A 25,094-nucleotide genomic window follows, 5' to 3' on the forward strand; every position below is an offset into this window, starting at 1 on the left:
AATCCCAATTAGAAATGAAAAAACAAAACGACAATACTTACTCAAATAACGATCTGAATCTTCACCACCCTCACCGGTATTACTTTTGCCTCCTATACGATTCATGGTAATGGCCAATGTTTGATGGGCCTCCAGAGAAATACTACCGAAACTCATGGCACCAGTAGCAAAACTGCAAAGAAAATTTTTATTTAAAAGAAAGTTTATTTTTCACAAAAGCTTGTTCTTACCGTTTTACAATTTCACTGGCTGGTTCCACTTCTGATATATCGATCTTCTCACGATCAGTAACAAACTCCAATTGACCTCTTAGAGTACATCTCTTAACACTTTCTAAAGTGGAATTCTTGAAAGCTTCAAATGCATTCGTATTATTAGAAACTGCTGCTTCTTGTAGACTAGCAATCGAGCCAGGTTCATTGATATGGGCTTCACCACCATGACGCCAATGATATTGGCCAGGATTGCGCAAAATGCGAGTATCGGCAGAAACTTTGCAATAAGTCATTTGATAACGTTCCAGACCCTCGCGAGCCATAATCTCCAAAGTCACACCACCAATGCGGGAAGCAGTGCCACGGAAACACTTGTGGACAATGTCACTACCCAAACCCACGGCTTCAAATATTTGAGCACTTTTATACGATTGCAGAGTACTAATGCCCATTTTGGCCATGACTTTAGCAATGCCAGTATCAATAGCCTGAGCGTAAGCCGAATAGATTTGCTTGTCGCTAACATCGGGGCTAATGACACCATCATTACGCAAGGCTTGGGCCAATTCGAATGCCAAATAGGGGCAAATGGCATCAGCACCATAACCCAATAGCACGCAAATATGATGAACTTCGCGAGCTTCAGCAGTCTCAAGGATGATACCAACCTTCATGCGCTGATATGTTTCGATGAGATGATGATGTAGAGCACCCAAAGCTAAAAGAGCCGATACGGGAGCTTTGCCATTTTGTCCACCATTGCGATCGGACAAGATCAAAAGTTGATAGCCCGAAGAAGCGGCCGCTTCACCCTCACGACAAATGCGATCAATACAATCAATGTAGCCCTGTACGCCATCTTGAAATTGGAATGTAATGTCCAAAACCTTGGTTTTCCAACCACGATGAGTATTGCGTTTCAGCAGATTTGTATCTGGAATGCTCAAAATGGGGTTGGGCAACCAAATGCGATGGACTTGTTCTGCAGAAGGCTTCAATAAATTGCCCTCGGGACCCACAGGGCACTGCATAGACATGACAACCTTCTCACGGAATGGATCAATGGGAGGATTGGTAACTTGGGCAAACAATTGTTTGAAGTATTCGTAGGGTGTGGGTTGGAATGTTGAAAGACAAGCCAAAGGAGCATCATTACCCATAGATCCAAGAGCCTCTTTTCTAATAAATTAAACAAAATATATAATTTTAATTGAATACAAATTAATTGCGAAATTTGTATTCCCACTAACCTGGTCTTAAACATTGGCACCAACAGCATATTAACCGACTCATTGGTGTAACCATACAAAGAAAGTCTTGGATCCAACATACCATGAGTAGCGGGATCGGTGGTATATTCTGCCAAACCATTGGCATTATCCGTATTAAAGACATTGGCGTTGCGAATTTCGTCCAAAGTTATCTGGTTTGTAAAATTATAGAAGAGTTATCGATACGTTTTTTAAAGAATTTATTGAAAAATCTTACAACATAAATTAAAGCAACTGATCTTTTTGTGAAATTAAAAGCTTTGGAAATAAAAACTTAAAAGAGAAAACAGCCAGCTTTTGAGCGCTTCATTCCGTAATCAAAATTTTGAAAATATTAACTCACCATCTTTTAAAGTCCAAAATTTAAATTTGATTAATTGAAGCATTAGAAGAAAGGATATACGAGTATTAATTATAATTTATATTTATTAAATATTTAGTTAGGTGTGAAGGTTTTGGTGTATATTTTTAGTGTTATGGGAATTGACGATGATCAAGATAAACTGGGAATAAAGTTCTGAATTCTATTTGTTTCGTAGAATGATAGGAAGGGAGAGGAATAAGAATGACATTTTCATAAATTGGGAGTTAACTTTTCTAAAAAGGGATTTGAAAAGTTTCTCTAAACGAAGAGAATTATGAAGATACTAGAAGAGGAAACTTTTATCTCAAGCTATCGGTCGATCAGCATTATTTGTTGTTTATTATAAATTTTCGGATAGTAGCTATGAAACGAAAAGAATTGGGAATAGTAACGGCATCTCTATATTTGAGAGAGTGTTGTTTTTGTCAGTAAATGTTCTTTTTCACTCGCCCGACAGCTTAAAAACATATTTAATCTTTCATATATTGGGAAGTCCGCCAATTCCAAAAAGAGGAGACCCCTCAACCCAAGTTAACTCTGCCCAATCGTAATTCGTTCTGTGCTCACGAAAGTTATGGAGAGCATTCTTAACTAAAACTTGGTAGACAATACGGGTTTCGCTTTACTCTTTTTACAAGGGACCCAATGCAACTTATTTCCGGGCTTTGATGTCAATCAATACATGACATGATTGAAAGTAGACTAATGGTACATGACATTTCAAAAGAAACGTTGCACTGATCTCAAACCTATATTAATTAACTATATACTGAATTTTGAGTTATTCTCACGGTTCTGGTAACTCTCCAACACTTTTTGGATAACAATCACGATGAAATTCATCTCTTATAGCTAATCTAATTTGGTTCTTATTAAGTCAAATAAACTATCATGTGGGTTCATCTTGTCTAGTATTTAACTCATATGTCTTTTTGTAAATTTCAATTTACTCAACTTACCTTCTGTTGTAACCATTCCGAATGAGGACGAGATTTGGCAATGTAAGTCTTAAGCTCAATATCTTGAATGAATTTCTTCTCTTGAGTATCGACCAATAACATACGACCGGGTTTCAAACGACTCTTCAAGGTAACCTGTGATGGATCAACATCATAGACACCAACTTCAGAAGCCATAACCAAAATATTCTCTTTGGTGATATAGAAACGCGAAGGACGCAAACCATTACGATCCAAGACGGCACCAATATAGCGACCATCAGTGAAGGAAATTAGAGCAGGACCATCCCAGGGTTCCATAACACAAGAGGCCCATTGATAGAAATCTCGTTTCTCTTGAGGCATAGTTTTGTCATTTTGCCAGGCTTCAGGCACCATGGTCATAACCGATTCCGGTAATGTGCGACTACTAGCTTGGGTAAGAAATTCCAAGACACAATCAAATGAACCGGAATCGGATAGATTGGGCTCTACCACTGGATAGAGTTTCTTCAATTCATCACCAAACAATTCACTCTTCATGACACCTTCACGGGCCTTCATGAGATTAACATTACCGCGCAGTGTATTGATTTCACCATTGTGAGCCAAAACACGCAAGGGATGAGCTCTCTCCCATGAAGGGAAAGTATTGGTAGAGAAACGTGTATGAACCAAAGCCAAATAGGTTTCGAATTCTGGATTCTTAAGATCGGTATAGTAATCCCAAAGTTGATCGGAAGTAAAGAGACCCTTGTAGACTATGGTTTTAGTAGAAAGGGAACAGATATAAAAACGACGACCTTCTTTAGCCAATTCGTGACTGGCACGTTTACGCAATACGAATATCTTGCGCTTGAAAGTCTCATCATCCATGCCAGCTGGACGAGTCACAAACACTTGACGAGAATATGGTTCCGATTTACGAGCCACCACACCGATAGCATTCGTATTCGATGGCACATCACGCCAGTTCAACACCTCAACTCCCAAAGTCTTGGCTAATGCATTAAACTCTTGCTCAGCTTCCTTGTGAGTTTGATGATCCAAATAGAAAATACCAGTGGCATAATTACCAAGTTCTGGCAATTCAATGCCCTGAGAAGACCTGCAATTGAGGAAATAAAACGTAAATAATATTTATACAATTGTTTAAACAAATTAGGGGTGATTTAAAGTAGTTATTTTTGTTTTATTTCAAATTGAATCAATTACAAGTATTTGTAACGCCACACCACATACGATGACCAGTTGTTACTTTAGGTTCTAAACACCATTTCCTTTTATATTTAACAGTACTTTTTTGAACGTAAATATCAATCAAATGGAATTCAGAATATGAGATGAAACTGTTTAAGCTGACAACAGTATGATCAATTAGTTTACAATCGCAAAAATTGCAACTAATGCAAACTGATTACGGATTAAAGGAATCTTCCATTTCATAAAACGTAATCAAGAATTATATTTATGAAAAATTTAATAAAATTGTGCAATAAATTCATGATTGTACAAAAAAAAATAAATATCAGCTGATTGATAATTTACAAAATACTATAGGAAATGATGTAAAATAATGAATGATACTCGTCTGATATGGATGAATGACAACAGTGACTATGTATAATAAACTATAGTTTTGTTTTTTTCTTAACTACCCCCCATCAGAATGGCTCGTATGATGTGACGTAAATTATAGTGATAATTCAATTAAATTAGTAACAAACAATACTTTTAACTGGATGCAATTCAATTGGAAAAACCTCATATTTCATTTAATTCAATTGTTTATTGGTTTGGTTTATTTGTTTGTTTGCTTTTAATACTGCACCTCACTGCCTTTTTTTAGAGAATGCAATTCTATTAGAAAGCTCCTCTTGTCCACACTCTTAGACATTCATATCAAACAGACCACCAATCAAGCAAAATATTTTATTACTTATCAAAATTTTTTTGCACATATATTCATTTATTAGTTGGATCGATGTCAAATTGTGTTTAGATGTTTGCATTTCATAAATATATTACATAAATCAAGCTTTAAGGGGGGTATAAAAATAATTCAAATAATTCCTTAATTGCCATCCCATACTACGTTGGAAAGTAGTATTTCAGATTGTGAATGTGTGCACGAAATGCATTTCTTATCGCTTTAAAATAAAGTTGAATTGAAATTCTGACAGGCAGACAGACAGACATATTCACGTTTGTACAGATGGTGGTTCTTTGAACTTGTTACTTAATAATTAAAGTGATAAAGTGATTGCTTTTAATCGTTTCACACTTTTACATACAATTAAGGAAGTCATTGAAATGTTAAATTGTATCAAATTCGAAAAAAAACTTCCTGAGAATTTAAAATTTTTTGTGCTCGGCTGGATTGCAAGTTTTTCCAGTAAGATGTTTCCGTGCTTAAATTTCAATATACAATCTACTTGTTTTTCTGAATTATTCTGCCCGTCTTCATTAAAACCTTTAAAACTGAAGAATACGGGAACAAACATAATTATTGTGATGAAAAAAATGCTTAATTAAGACGATCGTCGAAAAGGTATTTCGCTTTGGAAATGCAAAAAATCGGTAGTATGATTTGAACCTATATAAAACTTAGTTAAGACTCATTCCATCCAGAAGATATCTGGGGTCTTCAGAAAACTGATTTCAACAGACAGACGGACAATACTTAATCGACTTCGCTATCTATAAGGATCCTGAATTATATATACTTTATGGGGTCGGAAAATTATATGTGGAAATTACAAACGGAATGACAAACTTATATATACCCATCTCACGAAGGTGAAACGTTATATATATAAAGTACTAGCTATGACCAGTGAACTTCGCTACCATCAGTACTGCCAATATATTTCCACCATATCCCGTTAAAACTACTAAGAAAACAGAATATAGTCTCTAGATTCTTCTATTAGTGCTAACATTGTAAATAATGTGGTTCCACGCCCAATAAAATTTCGGTTCTCTACCGTTAAGGTCTAAAAGCAGGAAAATCACCTGGTATAGATAAAATTACTATCACGATGATAAGTAACCTGCCCAGTTATGATACCAAAACCGGGGAAAGATATCACTTAAGTAACATCATATCGTCCAATTAGCCTGTTGTCTATATTCTCAAAACTTTTTGAAAAGTTATTGCTTGAAATCCTTTTAGTACACCTTAACGGTAATTGCGGTATTTGTTCCTGACCATCAGTTTGGTTTCAGAAGAAAGCACAGCACTATTGAAAAGGTACACCGAATAACTACTCTTAGTTATTCGAGAGCAAGCAATACTGTTCAGCATTATTCATATATATTTCTCAATCCTTCGATAAAGTCTGGCACAATGGACCAATACACAAAATTATCATATTACTACCTGCGAAAGTTCACAAACTGCTTAAAAATTACATATATGAAAAATCTTTTCAAATCAGATCTAAAAATGTGATCTCTTCACGTCGAAAAATATCTACTGGAACATCCCAGGGTAGTATTCTAGGTCCGTTCCTATATATTTTATATACTGTAGATATGTCAACGAACGCACTGGCTCATACTTCTACATTTGCGGATGATACCGCTTTTGTAAGCATACATGAAAACCCTTCTACAGCTTTTGAACAACTCCAGTCTCACATCAGCGAATTAGCGAAGTAGCTGGACAAATGGAGAAAAAAAGTCAATGCAACAAAATGTACTCACGTTAGATTTACTTTAAGACGGGAAAATTGTCCTCCCGTACAGATAAATAATATAAAAATTCCTAAACAAAGCAATGTGAGATATCTTGGTATCCACCTTGATCGCCGTTTAACATGGACTCACCACATTAAAGCCAAGGTTACACAAATAAAATTAGTATGATCTGAAACTATATAAAACTTAGGACTCATTTCATCCCGAAGATATCTGGGGATTTCAGAAAACTGAAATCAACAGATACACAGACAGACATGGCTTAATCGATTCCGCTATCTATAAGGTTTTAGAATATATATACTTTATTGGTTCGGAAAATTATATTGTGGAAATTACAAACGGAATGACAAACTTATATATACCCTTCTCACTGAGGTCAACAGTACAAAACCGTTATATATAAAGTACTAGCTATACCCAGTGTGCTTCGCTACCATTAAAATAATATAATTAAAACCCGCTTAACAATTTTATATTCCATTTAGTATAGTAAGTTAACCCATTCTTCCAAATGTTCATATATGGTTTAATGTTGCTCGTTTAAAATTTTAAGGTTTCTGCTCTAATGGTTTACCAGATATATGAATTTTTGTATTTAATTAATATGGGAGGTGTTACGCCCCTTATGGTGATTTATCCACCAATATAAATATTAACCAAATGTTCACATGGTTGTCAAAGTTGTTCATGCTTTGCTAAATGATTCTTGCTTTAATAGTTTTAAATATTTTTGCATGATATCGAGTTGCGTGTCTGGACTCACATTTTACGAAAATCTACAAATACAGGTTGTAATTCATACATGTATGTTAAACTTTTATTTTTACAAAATTTCTAAAGTTTATTTGTAATTTAATTAACAAAATAAATTAGATCATTAAAAATATTTTATAGCGTTTGCCATGGAAAATATAATGAAAAACGAACAATTTTTCAGAAAAAATAGGTAGGTGTTTATTTATTATTTCATTATAGAACTGTATTGAAAAAAAAAACAAATTAGATAAACAATCACAAAAGTAAATAACGGATTCCAACTGTATAAATACTGGAATACAGCAATTATTTTATTGCAATTTCTGTATTTGAAATAAATATATGTATATAAATACAAGTGAGCAAATAATCAGGGTATTGAAAGAATTATTACATATAAGTTTTTAAATTTGTGTCTACAACTTTTCCAGTTCTATTTCACAATTTTTTAAATTTATATATCGGATATTAATTATAATTAAAATATGGACCTTTACATAAAAATTTCATTAATGAATTTATGTTAATAAAAACTGATTCATGCCGAATTTCAAAGCGATAATAATTATGGACGTTAAGAGCATTTCCGGAAGGGGATTTTCAATGGGTGCTGTAGTCAATTATGGACCCATCATTTTTACTTTTGAGTCTATTTGGTAGTACAATTAGGACTTCCATATTCGGAATTCCCGCTGTGTATTATAATGGACCGATTTCAACCAACAACAATAGGGGTTGTTCTTGAGAAGTATTATTCGAATTATCATCAAAATTGCGAACTGCACTTTTAAATTGATAGACAGACGGACATGTCGTAATAGATTAAGAAAATGATTACACTCTCGCTATGAATAACTAAGGAAAATAATTATTTACTCTACTAATCGCATTTTGAAATTATCTGACAGACACGTGTTAATATTATCAGATTTGAATTAAGTTTTCAGACTAAATTGTAACAATAATCTGACGCGCACTTCTCTAAATTAGAAACTCTATACTACAAAGTATAGACTTACAAAAACAACAATTTTTTTTTGCATTTTCATTATAAAATTATTTCATTAAAATGTACAATTTTCAAATTAGCTTAATTAAAATTAAAATAAAAAAAGTTTAAATGAAATGCAATAAAACGAAACTGGTTCCATGTATTTACATGTAAAATAAGAAATTCCATTGCCAAAAGTGTGTGGGAGCTGAAGAAAGGGAAATAATTTTAAAACGTATGATGTTGAAACAGGCATGGCAAATTTAAATTTTGAAATAGTACTAACTTATAACAAAAATAATACTTTTTTAGGGTTAAAGTATTAAACCAATTTATCGCAAGACTATAGATTAGACCATATACTAGATTTCCGAATAATAGACTATAAACTAGATTACTAGACTATAGACTAGACTATAGACTAGACTATAGACTAGACTATAGACTAGACTATAGACTAGACTATAGACTAGACTATAGACTAGACTATAGACTAGACTATAGACTAGACTATAGACTAGACTATAGACTAGACTATAGACTAGACTATAGACTAGACTATAGACTAGACTATAGACTAGACTATAGACTAGACTATAGACTAGACTATAGACTAGACTATAGACTAGACTATAGACTAGACTATAGACTAGACTATAGACTAGACTATAGACTAGACTATAGACTAGACTATAGACTAGACTATAGACTAGACTATAGACTAGACTATAGACTAGACTATAGACTAGACTATAGACTAGACTATAGACTAGACTATAGACTAGACTATAGACTAGACTACAGACTAGACTATAGACTAGACTATAGATTAGACTAGACTATAGACCAGACTATAGACTAGACCAGACTATAGACTAGACTATAGACCAGACTATAGACTAGACTATAGACTAGACTATAGACTAGACTATAGACTAGACTATAGACTAGACTATAGACTAGACTATAGACTAGACTATAGACTAGACTATAGACTAGACTATAGACTAGACTATAGACTAGACTATAGACTAGACTATAGACTAGACTATAGACTAGACTATAGACTAGACTATAGACTAGACTATAGACTAGACTATAGACTAGACTATAGACTAGACTATAGACTAGACTATAGACTAGACTATAGACTAGACTATAGACTAGACTAAACTAGACTATAGACTAGACTATAGACTAGACTATAGACTAGACTATAGCCTAGACTCTAGACTATAGACTGACTATAGACTAGACTATAGACTAGACTATAGACTAGACTATAGACTAGACTATAGACTAGACTATAGGACTAGACTATAGACTAGACTATAGACTAGACTATAGACTAGACATAGACTAGACTATAGACTAGACTATAGACTAGACTAGAGACTAGACTATAGGGACTAGACCTATAGACTAGACTATAGACTAGACTATAGACTAGACTATAGACTAGACTATAGACTAGACTATAGACTAGACTATAGACTAGACTATAGACTAGACTATAGACTAGACTATAGACTAGACTATAGACTAGACTATAGACTAGACTATAGACTAGACTATAGACTAGACTATAGACTAGACTATAGACTAGACTATAGACTAGACTATAGACTAGACTATAGACTAGACTATAGACTAGACTATAGACTAGACTATAGACTAGACTATAGACTAGACTATAGACTAGACTATAGACTAGACTACAGACTAGACTATAGACTAGACTATAGACTAGACTATAGACTAGACTACAGACTAGACTATAGACTAGACTATAGACTAGACTATAGATTAGACTATAGATTAGACTATAGACTAGACTATAGACCAGACTATAGACTAGATTAGACTATAGATTAGACTATAGACTAGACTATAGACTAGACTATAGACTAGACTATAGACTGGACTATAGACTAGACTATAGACTAGACTATAGACTAGACTATAGACTAGACTATAGACTAGACTATAGACTAGACTATAGACTATACTATAGACTAGACTATAGACTAGACTATAGACTAGACTATAGACTAGACTATAGACTAGACTATAGACTATACTATAGACTAGACTACACTATAGACTAGACTATAGACTAGACTGTATACTAGACTATAGACTAGACTATAGACTAGACTATAGACTAGACTATAGACTAGACTATAGACTAGACTATAGACTAGACTATAGACTAGACTATAGACTAGACTATAGACTAGACTATAGACTAGACTAGACTAGACTATAGACTAGACTATAGACTAGACTATAGACTAGACTATAGACTAGACTATAGACTAGACTATAGACTAGACTATAGACTAGACTATAGACTAGACTATAGACTAGACTATAGACTAGACTATAGACTAGACTATAGACTAGACTATAGACTAGACTATAGACTAGACTATAGACTAGACTATAGACTAGACTATAGACTAGACTAGTCTAGTCTATAGTCTAGTCTATAGACTAGATTATAGACTAGACTATAGACTAGATTATAGACTAGACTATAGACTAGACTATAGACTAGACTATAGACTAGAATATAGACTAGACTATAGACTAGACTATAGACTAGACTATAGACTAGACTATAGACTAGACTATAGACTAGACTATAGAATAGGCTATATTTTAGACTATAGTTTAGACTATAGACTGGACTATAGTTTAGACTATAGACTGGACTATAGACTAGACTATAAACCGATTTATCGCTAGACTATAGATTAGACCATATACTAGACTTTAGAATAGACTGTAGACTAGAATATAGACTATGGACTATACTATAGACTAGACTATACACTAGACTATACACTAGACCAGCGGTTCCCACCGATTTTTACTTCGCGGACCCCTTGAAGAACTTATTTAATTTCGCGGACCCCCATACATATTTTTATATCTTATTGTTCTAAATAATTGTCCATCCGAAAATTGACCTAGTTCATTAATCCCTAGGTCTAATAAATGTAGAGATGTCATATCTATAAAATATTCCCGTACATTGAGAATATATAATATTTCAGATAGGTTTTCAATTGCATGTTTTGAAGATAGAATGACTTCTTTGTTGATATGTTAACATGATGTTTAATTTTATGATCGTGAGATCTTTCATGTTCATTTTTCTTCAAGGTAGCGAAAAGGTTTCTTTATCAAATATTGTCACATGTGCTTAAGGAGTCACGTTTCAAAAATTTGTTGCGATTGCAAAGGGTGAACTGAGTAAGTGAGCTAAGTTTTCGGGAAAATAATATAAGAAAGTTGGACTTCTTCTATGTTGTTGCGGAATGCGTTATCCGCATATTATATGATTTGAACTCTTTGTTAAAGTACTGTGAATTTGGAACTTAAATTTGAATTTTAAAATACCAACGAATTATTTTACTTCATGGTTTTTGGCTACATATTTCCTCGAAACGCTATGGATTTTCTGATGTTAATTTAATAATATGTATTGGTCGACAAAATCAAGTTAAAATCTGTGTATCACGTCGGATTGGAATATTTATAAAGAGATGCATAAAGAGTCACCTCTGTTTTGGAAATATATAATTTTAGTCCTTTCAAACAAGAACACTTTTGCTTACAATTTGACAAACTTAAATCTGTAATAAAAATAAAAATTACAAATCACGCAATACTTTACTTTATAAAAGTTATACAATAAATTTGTAGGGCCTAGCTTCTTCCTGATAAACAACAAAAAAATAAAAAGTCAAAAAGTCACCAAAAAATTTGGGATTATTGCACAAAAATTGGAGATATTTGTACATACATATAAAAGCAGAATACTTTTTATTCATGGTTTTTTTCGTTCGTCTTCGCGGACCCCCTAGGATTTTTGCACTAGACTATACACTAGACTGTAGACTACACTATACACTAGACCATAGACAGGACCATAGACTAGACTATAGAGGAGACTATAGACTAGACTATACACTAGACTATAGATTAGACTATACACTACACCATAGACTGGACTCTAGACTAGACTATAAACTAGACTATATACTAGACAATAGACTAGACTGTAATCTATACTAAGTATACTACAGACCAGTGATGCCAAGTGTAGGGATTTTTCCCTTTTTGTAGGGATTTTTTTCAAAATTTTCACGTGTAGGTAAAAAGGGAAAGATTTCTTACTATTGTCAAATTGTAGGGATTTTTCAATTTCATAGTTTTTAACAACTAAAAATATACCCTCTCATGTATTAAACTTTAAAACTAAAAATGAAATCAGTTTTAAGTGTATCGTTAGTAAAAATTCCGCTTGTAATTTCTACAATATATGTACCTACATATCTCTACAAGACTGGCATAATCCAAAATTCGGGTTTCTTGAACTGAGGTCTACAAAACATGCGACATACTAAAATCTTTCATATAGATTTAATGTTCTGAAAATTTATAAAAGTAAACCGCAAAAAGTAAACGCAAAAGTAAACCTTATTTAAAATAATTATTTTATGAAAATTATTTTGTTGGGGGCACATAAAATAAATTTTTAACATCGAATCGTGATACTGGCATAAATCTTTCAATTGTCTTGGTTTTTTAATCTTAACTGAAGAGTCAGGGTTGGAAGATTTGTATGATGTAAAATTGAAAGAAAAAAAATTTAAAATTTAAATTCTAGAAATTTTATTCCTAAAATTAAAAAAATACATATATATGTATATATGTATATTATAAAACGGAGCTAATATTTTAGTTTTTTATGTTATTTTTGTATTTTTTTAAGATAAACTTGGAAAAAAGTAGTGTAGGGAAAAATGTAGGGAAAATAAAAAATGCGTGTAGGGAAAAAAGGGATTTTTTCTCATAAGCGTAGGGATTTCTGAAAAAAATCTCCTGGCATCACTGCTACAGACTGGTCTATTTACTCCTATGAGGACTACTTATCAAAAGTTTATAAGTTAGAAAAAGTACCCAAAATGTCCACGGTATTTTTGAATATCAAAAACTACTGATAAAAGTACTAAAGTACTGAATTTTCCATGCTTGTATTGAAAAGTGAATACTTTCTCTCAAATATATGTCTCACATGCGAATTTTTTTTATAAACGTGTGAAGGTTTTAATTTAGAATTATTGTATACATCTAGTTTATTACACATTTTTATATAGATTTTTAAAAATTACTTCATAAATACTTAAAAGTGCATTGAAATTCCATTTAATATTAAATACTACATAGTAGCCATAAGTTATGAACTAAATTAGCACAATTCAATATGAAATAATAAGAATAATTTTCAAGGTCGTGACTATAAATATGCAAAAAAATATGAACTTGTTTACGACGACGATCGAGCTACCTATTTATACCTTCAATTGAATGAAGAGAAATTGAATGCACTTTAATTAGTAACAATATATGAGGAGAGTACTTAAATAGAAATAAATTATAAAGAAATTAAACTATACAATAAATTATAAATGGAAATAATTGCTATAGTAAATTAGCGCTGATCGTCGTCATATTTGTCTACATCTGGTTTAGCTAAAATAGCATCACTTGTCGGACTGTCGCGACAGTTGTCAATTTTGTATTAGTTAAACTCTATAGGAAAGTTAATACAATGTACTCTAGACATGGGAACATATTTCCATTACAAATTAGTAAAAATTAGGTTATGTGTATAGCAATTTAGAGCAAACGGGAAGTAAATAATTTTGTAAAGGTGATCTCTCAATGACATTGATATTAAATATGTTAACATTTAAAGTAAAAGTTTACATTTAAAAAAAAATACGAAATTAAATTTTGAACAAAAAATACTTCAAATAACATTAATTTGAAACTATTTTCCAAAGCTACGTAATACAAGAGTGCTACGTGTTTAAGGGCTTTCTTTACTAACTACGTAAAAAGGGAGAATTTAGCAATATTTGAAGTCTATCTAGTTTATTCATTTTAAATAACAAATATTTTTAAAAAATATTAAATTATTAAAAAAAATAACAATTACAGTATATAAAATATACTAATTTTGTATTGTTTTCATTCACATCCATTTATTAGTAAACACATTAAAAATAAAAAAATAAAATATATGTATGAAAATGTTCTTCTTTTTAACAAAATGTATAGAATATTTTGAGATTGTGCCAACAAAAATAAACACCAAAAGAATAATTTTATTTTAGTTTAATAAATGCATTTATAATAAAATATAGAATAGGAAATAGGGAAGGCGGGTGGTAAGGTAAGGGTATGCATACGTTTGATCGATAATAAATTTCGACATTTTTGCAATATGTACAATGTACATATATTTCTATATGAATGTATTAGTGTTGCATGTTTATACTTACAATGCTTTGGCATATAATCCATGGGGTATAGAAGCCATAACACCAGCGCCATCGCCAGTGTCATTATCACAGGCGCAAGCACCGCGATGATTCATCCGTTCTGACAAGGTCTGGGCATCACGAAGAATCTGGAAAGATATGTAAATGGAAAATGAATTTATGTTTATATTTTTATACCTAAACCTCGGTAACTAATTAAAACCTGATAAAAGGTTTTACAGTAGGTTTGACAAATCTTATTTTTGAAACCTATGCCATTTAATTGTGGAAAATTCTGACTTAATGGCACAAGGTAACAAAATTAACTATTTTGCGCGGCAGCCGATATCTTTCGATGAAAACGGCGCGCCCATAACCATCAAATATCTGATGTCGGAGTATATTTGGGACCAGTTCGACGATATCAATATGAGTTATATGTTATTAATATCATGTAATGATGTTCGCGAACGTCCACATCGTTCATACGACCTCTTTAGATTACTGGTCTTTGCTGATAACGTTATAAGAGCTGCAAACGAGCACGAAGTTATCTGGATCTTACTAATAGATCCTTTAATCTTAAACCCTTGAGAAACAGTTAGTCCTTTTCCCCAAAATAATAAAAAAAATGGACAGAGTTGGACAAAGACATTGTAATGGCTTGTACTTACTCAACAACTTACTTTTAAATGACTACTACCGTTTGCATTACTTAGAATGAGTCTAGTAATAACTTACATATAATATATTATGTAAGTACTTACTTAACAGACTTGACATATTGTTTTCGAACTTTGTTTTAACACAAAAAAAAAGTATTTAGTGGTTGTATCCACGTAGACAATTTTTTTCTTAGAAACAAAACTACTTACTTAACTCCCCATTTGCAGGCGATCATAGTAAGTTTTTACCTAACTCCCTATTTGTAAGCGAGCGTGGTAAGTACTTGTCTCCAATGTCACGACGGAATTTGACATTTTATTAAATTATTAAAAAAAATTTTGAAGAACTACGATTATTCTAGAAAATTTCATATGAATTTGGTAAAGCGCACCTATTTATAGACTGAGATTTATATGGACCTAACCATTTGATATTACAATATATAACGGTACACTCCCAGTTCCGTAGGGGGGCTTGAGTTAATTGTAAAGTGATTGTCGATTTTTTTATTTTATTCATTCAATTACAGAATCCCAGCCAAAAGCCATAATCGGTTCCAATAACACTTCTCGAATAGGCAACATTAAATTTATCTGACTGCGGCGGTTAGGATTATATAGGGTCTGAATTTGATTGAGAGATTTTGGTTTCAACCATTTTAAATTGGGATCGACTATGAGCACAAGAATGCATGGACACACTGGCAGCCAAATAGACAGCCGGACGGGTGTAGGACCAATATTTTTGGGTGTTACAAACATCAGCACAAATGCATAATACCCACCCCACTCTAGCGGTGTAGTATGTAAATACTGAGTCTCCGGTTAGTGTTCTAGTCTGTCTGACCGGGGATCGTGGGTTTGATTCCCTCCAGAAGCGCTCAACAGGCCCGATGAAGGTCTAGGATTTGTTGTAACATATATCCTATATTCAAACTAACTTAATAAAAATATGTACATTAGGGTCATCACTTTTATGCAATTTTCGAAATTTTCAAATTGGTTCTATCCTTTCCATATAGTAGAGTATTAAAAGGTACTTCGAAAAAGTACTTTTCCCGTTTAAAATGCTTTAAAGTTTTCGATATTTATTTTAAATTTTTTAATACAAAATAGGAAATTTTTGATATAAACAAGTGTCATTGCTTGACCCACGACATTTACATGGAGAAAAGGCAAGGATAGGGGTTGCGGTTTAGACCTTTTCTAAATTTAGTACCCTAACTTGTAGATAATAGGATTAAAAATACATGTATGTAAATTTGTTTGTGAATAGTTTTAGAAAATCGATTTGCCGCAGAAGGTTTTTGAACCAAAATGACCCGAGAAAAAAGTTGAAAACAAATTATCCCCAAAGCAATACGTGTTGCTATGTTTACAAAATTATATTAACTGAAAAACAGACGTCCACTTTGATATCTTGACCTACTTCGGTTACTCAGTTCTGTTTACAATAAATTTTTTCCTAAAAAGTTTTTACCCCCAAAAGCTAAATATTTTTTTGGCGGGATTTACAGATTCGCTTTGAAAAATGTTCCCTTAAGACAACATACCTTGTGAGAGCGTTTGCCATCGATGGCCACAATGAAACCAACGCCACATGCTTCATGCTCATTCTGAGGATCATAAAGTCCTTGTTTGCCTGGAGCTTCCCAGGGCATTTGCTTGCTAGTTGGCATAAATAATCCATCGGATTCGGCATTAGAAGATTCATTTTTAACATCAACAACATTTAAATTATTCACTTCGTTAACACTTTCTTCTTCTTTTTCGACAACAACAACAACACTTTCGTCATTCGTATAGTTGCCAACTGATGATGAGGAGGACGATGATGATGATGATGACGTTTCTTCTTCACTATAAAAAGTTTCACTAATTTGAGCAACGTTGGAAGTGTTCGTATTGGAATTATCAACAAATTCACATCCTGATTCGTTTAAATTGTCAGCAATTATTGGGGCCATTATATGGTTTTCAATAATACGGGGAAATTATTTTCTTTTTTCTTTAGTTTTATTTGACTCTTGTTTTTTTTTTTCTTTTGCTCGTTTGCACACTTTGTGTTGAAGGGTTTTTGAACTTGAATTTATTTTTTTTTTAATTTTCTTTAAGATTTTTTATTTTTCTTATATTTTCTTTAAATCTTCTGCTTCTGTTGTTTTTTCTCTAAGATTTCTTAACACTCAGTTTTGCTCGTGTTTTATATTATTTTTTTGATTCTATTGGGAAAAGAAATGAAAGAGGTTAGAAAATTATTAATAAATTTATTTTTTTTGGCGTTGTTAATAAAACAATTTTAAATGCTTTTTTGTTTTCTATGTATTGTATATTATTATTTAATTTTATTTTAATTAATTATTAACAAGAATATAAACAATTAAATGTTTGCACAAAATTGATATTTTATTTACTTTTCTTCTTCTTTTTATTGTCAAAATTTATAAAAAAAAAAATAATTATAATAATTAAATCACTTTCAAACACAGACACACAATTTTATTGTTCTTTTACTGATTGTGTTTTTGTTTAAAAAACGTAACGTATAGCGTTTTGTAACCGTTAATAGAACCGACTGCGACGAGTGACTCCCGTTGAATGAGCCAACTCTCGTTAAATAATTTGCACTATACCCCAACAATCCGCATGAAAAAAAAAAAACAGCAAAAACAACACAACAAACAATCATTCATACATTCGCAATTAAAATATAAATAAAATAAAAAAATTGTTTCTTCTCATTTTGCTGCCGTTGACTGATCGTGCGGTTTTCTATATTATCTTTAAAATACAACAACAATTTTTAAATGTATTTTATTTTCCCTCCTCTCTAAATGCAATTCGAAAATGCGTCGTTTGCAAAAAAAATTGCAAAATTCTCTATTAGAAATTGTTGTAATTCTTGTTGGAATCGTTCTCATTAAAGAGTTGCATTTAAAGGATTTCTCTTATTTTAGCACAGAGCATTAGCGTAACTGCAAGATCGCTTGAGAGATTTGTATGTAAATTTGTAAAAATTGAAAAAAAAAGTAATTGCAAAAAACTATTTAAACTGTCTATGTCTCTGTTTTACATTTAATTTTTTTTCTTCTTCTTTAATTCTTGTTCGTAAACGTGCTTGTTTTTTCATTGCATTTTATTTTTTATATGAAAAAAGCACGTTGTTTTTAAAATTAAACACATGTAATTTTAAATAAAATAAAACAGAAAAATTTTGTTCATTTTTTCTTTGCAAAAATATGTATTTCATCTGCTCTTGATTTTAAAAGAAAAATAAATATAAATCCATTAAAAATATTTAGTTAAATTTCAAATCGTAACTCATAGATCAAACAGACCTATTGTTATAATATATAGGGTTCTGAAATTACTATTCTAAAGATTAAGGGGGGACTATTGTGATAGAAAAACGAGACGAGATCCGTTTTTAGCTAACATGACTAGATATCAAGTATTTGACAGATATTTTACACGTTAATCTAGATGAGAAATAACCAATATTTCTATATATTTTTAATCAAAGACTCCCGCTTATATTCAGAAACCGGATTTTAATTTTAATGACTACATTTTCAATTACAATTACATTTGAAGTAATGGTAATTGAAGCTTTACAGATTACAATTATTTGTAAGAATTTCCAATTATAATTACTTATACCTAAATTACAATTACAAGTAATTTTAATTGGAAATTTCAATTACAAGTAATTGTAATTGGAAAAACTTCAATTGCAATTACAAGCAATTATAATTGGTTATTGTATCATTACACATCACATTGTAATTGAAAAGTTTTTAATTACAATTACAACTAATTGTAATTGGTTATTGCTCATTTACACATTACAAGTAATTGTAATTGACCATGTAATGAATTACTTTGTGTTATCATTACCCCCCATGACTGGCCATGACCGTCCATCTATATGTCTGTAATCAAGATGAGTATCACCTCCTAGAGTATAAATATCATTGGTCCATGATGTCACCTATACCTCATATAAGTGGTCCCTCGGATACAGCTTAAAAGGGTTATAAGTAAGTTCATTATAGAGTAGTCGTAAAAAAATAGTTTACAAGTTAGTTTTCTGCAACTTGAAATTACTTTCTAATGTATAGCGGATATCGGGCCATAATTAACACTACCCCCATACGAGGACCCCTTCTGAAAATCATATCAACGCTCTTAATTAGCTTAATAATACCAATATAGCGACGATATTGGGCATGAACAAGTTTTTTTGGAACAGATCTCTCTATCAAAGGTGGTTATGATCGGTCCATAATTAATCAAAATCCCCATATAAGGTTCCCTTTCAGATAATGGCTTTTGGCCCATAACTGGCTTTAAAATAAAAGTATTTTGAATGAAATTTGACAAAAACTAAACTAAAAACTAGTATAGGAACCAAAATCTCTATACGAAATTTTATGAGGATTGGTCCATAATCAAATTGCGGTTACAGTTCCATTTAACATTGGGATGTCATGGATGAGGACCGTGTAATCCACACATCCATTACATCAAATTAATCCCAAAACTACTTCCCTGAAAAATTTATTGGTTTACATGATCCAATTTAAAATTCACAACGTGGTTCTATGTAATGCCTGAATGGAACGTGTTGTTTTGAAAAAATTAAATTGGTCCTACAAAAAAGTTTTAATTTGTAATTGAATTTCAGTATAAGCGTTTTATTTAGTGGACCTACTCATACAAGCACCCTGAATATACATATATAATATAATCTTGTGGGTCTACGACCAAAATTTTGAATGACTGAATAATAACTTGAAAAAAAAAATAAAAAATTAATATAATTTCAATTTCTTCAATTCTTATAAAACGTTTATACAAAATTCTTGTTTAGGTTCAACTTCACTGCAAAAAAAAGCACCGCTTTCCGAGAAAATAAAACCTTGCTTGAGTTTAGACGTAAAAACCGCAATTTGAATATGTTATGAATATTAAATTATGTATTTGGAATTATACATTTTGCAGCGATGTATAAGAACTCTATTTACACCCTACTTTCCCAGCAAAATATTTGCTTACAAATTCACTAGAAAAATCACCAGAACTCATCGAGTAAAGTGCTTACAATTCTACTAGAAAAAGTACTTATTTTTGTTTGAGATGTTCCAAAAGTAAGTCAATATTATTTGATTGGAAATAAGTTGTTTTTTAGTAGAGTTATTTATAGAATATTTATGAAAAAATAAAAATAAAAAGTCGACACAGACTGGGGTTGCACTCAGTACCTTCCGTCTACCAGTTGAATGCTACTCTTACTACACCACTGCTTTGTTGTTTTATTGTGCGTCAAATAATAGTTTTCACACACAAATACTATTTTATTTTCTGTTTGTCTAAAAATAGAAATTTTTTATTTTGATTTTTTTTAGACTTTACCTACAAAAGTAAGTCATTAATGAAGTACTTAATGGTAATCATTGTAAGCAAAGATTTTGCTGGGTTCTACCTAATTGTGGGTATAATATTATGCATTAGTGTAGATATTAGTAACGCCAAAATCATATCGGAAGATTACCTTTCGAACAATCGACTTTTTGTCATAAGAAAATCAAAGTCCAATATTTAGTTGATAAATCTAATTTCAAAATTACACAAATTCGAAAAAATACTTTATATAAATTACAAAAAGTCGACTTTTATAATTAATTGTAAAATGTCGAAACGTCGACTTTTTATTTCTACTATAGAACCCTACCTTATCTAATAATAACAATTTCCCTTACAATTTAAATGGTTTTCAATCGGTTCTAAACTGAATTATTATGCAAACACAGGGCTTTACACTTCTTACTTTGAAGAATACTTTGAACCAATATTAGACACATTTTCAATATATTGGTCATCTCTACCCAGAAGTTCAGGGTGACAGCCGCGAACTACCTATTTAACCTATCACTTAGGGTTACCCCTAGACTAACCAGGTTACTTCCTTCCTAGAAGGAAGTCAATCGTCGTCCAGCACAATAAACCTTTTCGCTTAAGTTTTTTTTAAGAATCTACTCTCTTAATTACTTGGTGACAGCAAAGTGATGACTATCTTCACTCTCGTTTACAAATAGTACAGTACTAAAAACGAGTTAGAGCCAACCAAGTGGTTAGACGTTAGAGTGGAAATGTCTGTCATTTTCGAATATATTGTCTCTTTGTTGAACTGCTGGGTAACTTAAGTTATTTTCGTTTAAGGGGTCTGTAACCGACCGTGATTGTTTAATATGTATTTCAAAAGCGTGCTTTAAAATTGAATAATAACAATGCAGTTAGAAGTTGCCATGATTAATGATTATATAACATGCAAAATTCTGAAAAAAAAACAAAAACAAAATAAACCCAGCAGTTTTACATGTGCAATGTTTTTACCCACGTATTCAGTTTCTCGGGAAATGTTTATACAATTTTTAAGAATAAAGTTTCTGAACGAAATACCTAATATAACCCCGTACCAACTACTGTTTGGATTTCTAAAGACTTATGGGTCCAAACAGATGAGTAGTAAAACTGAAACGAGTATTTGTGAGTAAAATTGCAGAAGACTACTATATTTGTGATATCGGTTAGCTATGAATAACTTAAGGGCTTATTAAATCAGTTCGGGTATTGTCAATTACAATTACTTGTAATGTGTAATTGAGCAATAACAAATTACTATTACTTGTAATTGTTTTTCCAATTACATACTATTATTTGCAATGGGTAATTGACCAATAACCAATTACACTTACTTGTAATTATTTTTTACAATTATTACAATTACCTGCAATTGCAATTTCGTAATTACAAATAATTGTAATTCGCAAATTTTTAATTACAAGTAACTGTAATTGGTAAACTTCAATTACAATTACTTGAAATCTAATTGTAATTAAAAATGTAATCATTACCCCCCTATATGGCTTCTTAGATTTCATTCCTGTGTATATGTAGATTCTCTTAGTACATACATTAAGACCGCTTTCATTTAGGTAAGCATTTCGGAGTCGTCCTCCAGAACTGCTGAGATGTTTTCATGAGCCAATTGTAATTGCATGTCTTAAAGTATTAGCGCATATAAATTGTATAATAAAACAAATAGTAGAAAAAAGTATAAGTTAATATTTTGCAGTTTTTAATTAGTATCTATTGTTTTATTATCTATACATTGAAACTAATAAACTGAATATATGTTAAAATATAGACGAAAAACAATTTTCTGGTTTCAGAACATCTCTCGCAACCAAACCAACTAAAATTTAATATTATGTTCTTGAAATAATAATTTAAAACGCATTTAATTGTTAATTAGATCCCTACTTAATTAAACAATTTATCGAATTTCTACTGTACGTGTAGCTATTATTAGTTTCATTTCTTAACAAACACATCGATACAGTTAATCCCAATAGTCAGACAATGTAATCTGATACACATACCAACAGGTTTCAATTAATTTTTTGTTTTATCGAATACAACAAACATTTTACACGACTATATACATATATATTTCTATAAAATATCTATTTATTTATTGTCAACAGTTAATTGTTGTAATTGCGCCGTAAATAAATTAAGATGCCTAAAGTATTTGAAACCAGTGATTAAAATTACTAATATATTAGTAACCAAAATGCATATTTTCTCCTATGCATACGTATGTAATATTAAAATATAAATATATTTTATGAATATAATATATTTAATTGCTACCATTCGAAATATTTCTAGTATTTTTGCTAAAAATATTTACCCATACAAACTATTGCATATTACAGCTTACAGACAAATATAAAATGTTTTCACATACAATATATTACGCAGCAACTCGCTAACATATTTATAATACCCACATATATTTCATATGGCTTGCCTATAATATTAAAATATTTTCCTACACAAATTATTCGAAGTCAACAATATTGAAGCCATGCAAGCAGTAATATACGAACATGAAATGTACGCAAGCAGAGCATATATGTGCCGACGAAAACACGAAACAAAACGATAGTCGCGACTATCAGGTTACAATATTTTTACTATCAAACTTAAATATTATTTACTATAGGAAATGACTTATGGTCTAAAATTTAACATTTCATGTTGAACTTGAAAAATTATAAAATGTGGAAAATGTATGCAAGATATAACCAAATTTTATTTAGAAAATAATTGAAAACGTTTATATCTATGTATGTTTTATGTATATTATGGGAAAAATGTATGCATGAAATAACCAAATTTTAATTAGAAAATTTTTGAATTGAATTATTGAACGTATGTATTTATTAAATTTATGTTTAATTTTTATGTGGAGTATTAAAATGTATGTATTTGTATTGATTGTAATATAATTAGAAAAAAATTATATAAATACTTAGAGGATCATATGAATGTAAAAATATATTCAAATATGCAACACCATTTATATCTGGTTTTGTATATACATATGTATGTATGTAAGTATGTGTGAAACAATAACAAAAAACACATTCGTCATAAAAATGACCTGTAACAGCACTTTTCTTTCCTACTTTTCACGCACATTCCATAACGGTGGATTACGATAGGTCATTTTTTCCCTGAATTGGTGGAGGGAAGAAGATATGTACGTGTGATGCAAAAATACATTCGTCATAAAAATGACCTGTAGTAGAAATTCTCTTCCTACTTTATCATTTTACGCACATTCCTTAACGATGGTTTACGCAAGATCCTTTTTTTTTGCTTTACTTGAATTTGTGGTGGGGAGAAGAGGAAAGAAATATCATTATTATTTAGTCTCTCTCATGCAAATTCAAAAGGTTGGCAATGGCATATGCAAATTTATTAACACCTATATATTTTTTTCTTCGCGCCTGTTCATTCATTATTGTAAGATAATTGAGTGTATGTAATAATAATTTATAGAAATGTGACACATGCATATGAAAAACATACTTGTATATGTATGTAATACACTCATACATTTTTGTTGTTTTAACCTTTCACAATGTAAAATTACAAAAACAAATTTTTATGTTTTTATGTCCCCTCTTAATTTTTTGCTATCCTGTTACAAATTTCTAAAATACCTATAATTTCCTTCATTATTGATCATTTCATAGACACTACTAATGCATTACTACCTGTTTACAAACTTATTGTCATCCTGTTACAAACAATATGTTTAAATATAGCCTGTAAAAACAATTTTTTACATATATACATATTTGAATATATTTTTACATTCATATGATCCTCTAAGTATTTATATAATTTTTTTCTAATTATATTACAATCAATACAAATACATACATTTTAATACTCCACATAAAAATTAAACATAAATTTAATAAATACATACATTCAATAATTCAATACAAAAATTTTCTAATTAAAATTTGGTTATTTCATGCATACATTTTTCCCATAATATACATAAAACATACATAGATATAAACGTTTTCAATTATTTTCTAAATAAAATTTGGTTATATCTTGCATACATTTTTCATATTTTATAATTTTTCAAGTTCAACATGAAATGTTAAATTTTAGACCATAAGTCATTTCCTATAGTAAATAATATTTAAGTTTGATAGTAAAAATATTGTAACCTGATAGTCGCGACTATCGTTTTGTTTCGTGTTTTCGTCGGCACATATATGCTCTGCTTGCGTACATTTCATGTTCGTATATTACTGCTCGCATGGCTTCAATATTGTTGACTGCGAATAATTTGTGTAGGAAAATATTTTAATATTATAGGCAAGCCATATGAAATATATGTGGGTATTATAAATATGTTAGCGAGTTGCTGCGTAATATATTGTAAGTGAAAACATTTTATATTTGTCTGT

At 31.0% G+C, this 25,094-nt stretch overlaps 1 protein-coding gene across 4 annotated transcripts in view; it reads right to left on the reverse strand.

The window, feature by feature from the left end:
- LOC119602600 (putative glutamate synthase [NADPH]) overlaps window positions 1-25,094 on the reverse strand; it is a 58,763-nt gene that overhangs the window by 4,964 nt on the left and 28,705 nt on the right. Inside the window, exons 1-8 of one of the 4 annotated variants that reach the window (XM_037954194.1) lie at window positions 17,661-17,856; window positions 16,800-17,468; window positions 14,603-14,730; window positions 2,810-3,896; window positions 1,830-1,832; window positions 1,466-1,638; window positions 231-1,394; window positions 42-172 (exon numbers count right to left, since the gene is read on the reverse strand). In XM_037954194.1, coding sequence (XP_037810122.1) covers window positions 42-172; window positions 231-1,394; window positions 1,466-1,638; window positions 1,830-1,832; window positions 2,810-3,896; window positions 14,603-14,730; window positions 16,800-17,213 — 3,100 coding nt within the window. In that variant the 5' untranslated portion in view covers window positions 17,214-17,468; window positions 17,661-17,856. Of the gene's footprint in view, window positions 1-41; window positions 173-230; window positions 1,395-1,465; window positions 1,639-1,829; window positions 1,833-2,809; window positions 3,897-14,602; window positions 14,731-16,799; window positions 17,583-17,660; window positions 17,857-25,094 lie in introns of those variants that run through there. The other 3 variants (XM_037954195.1, XM_037954197.1, XM_037954196.1) reach the window with 3 other exon arrangements.

Source organism: Lucilia sericata, unplaced genomic scaffold (genome assembly GCF_015586225.1).
Source record: "Lucilia sericata isolate MDLA Ls3-8-SP2 unplaced genomic scaffold, ASM1558622v1 Contig000244F_arrow, whole genome shotgun sequence".
NCBI lineage: Eukaryota > Metazoa > Arthropoda > Insecta > Diptera > Calliphoridae > Lucilia > Lucilia sericata.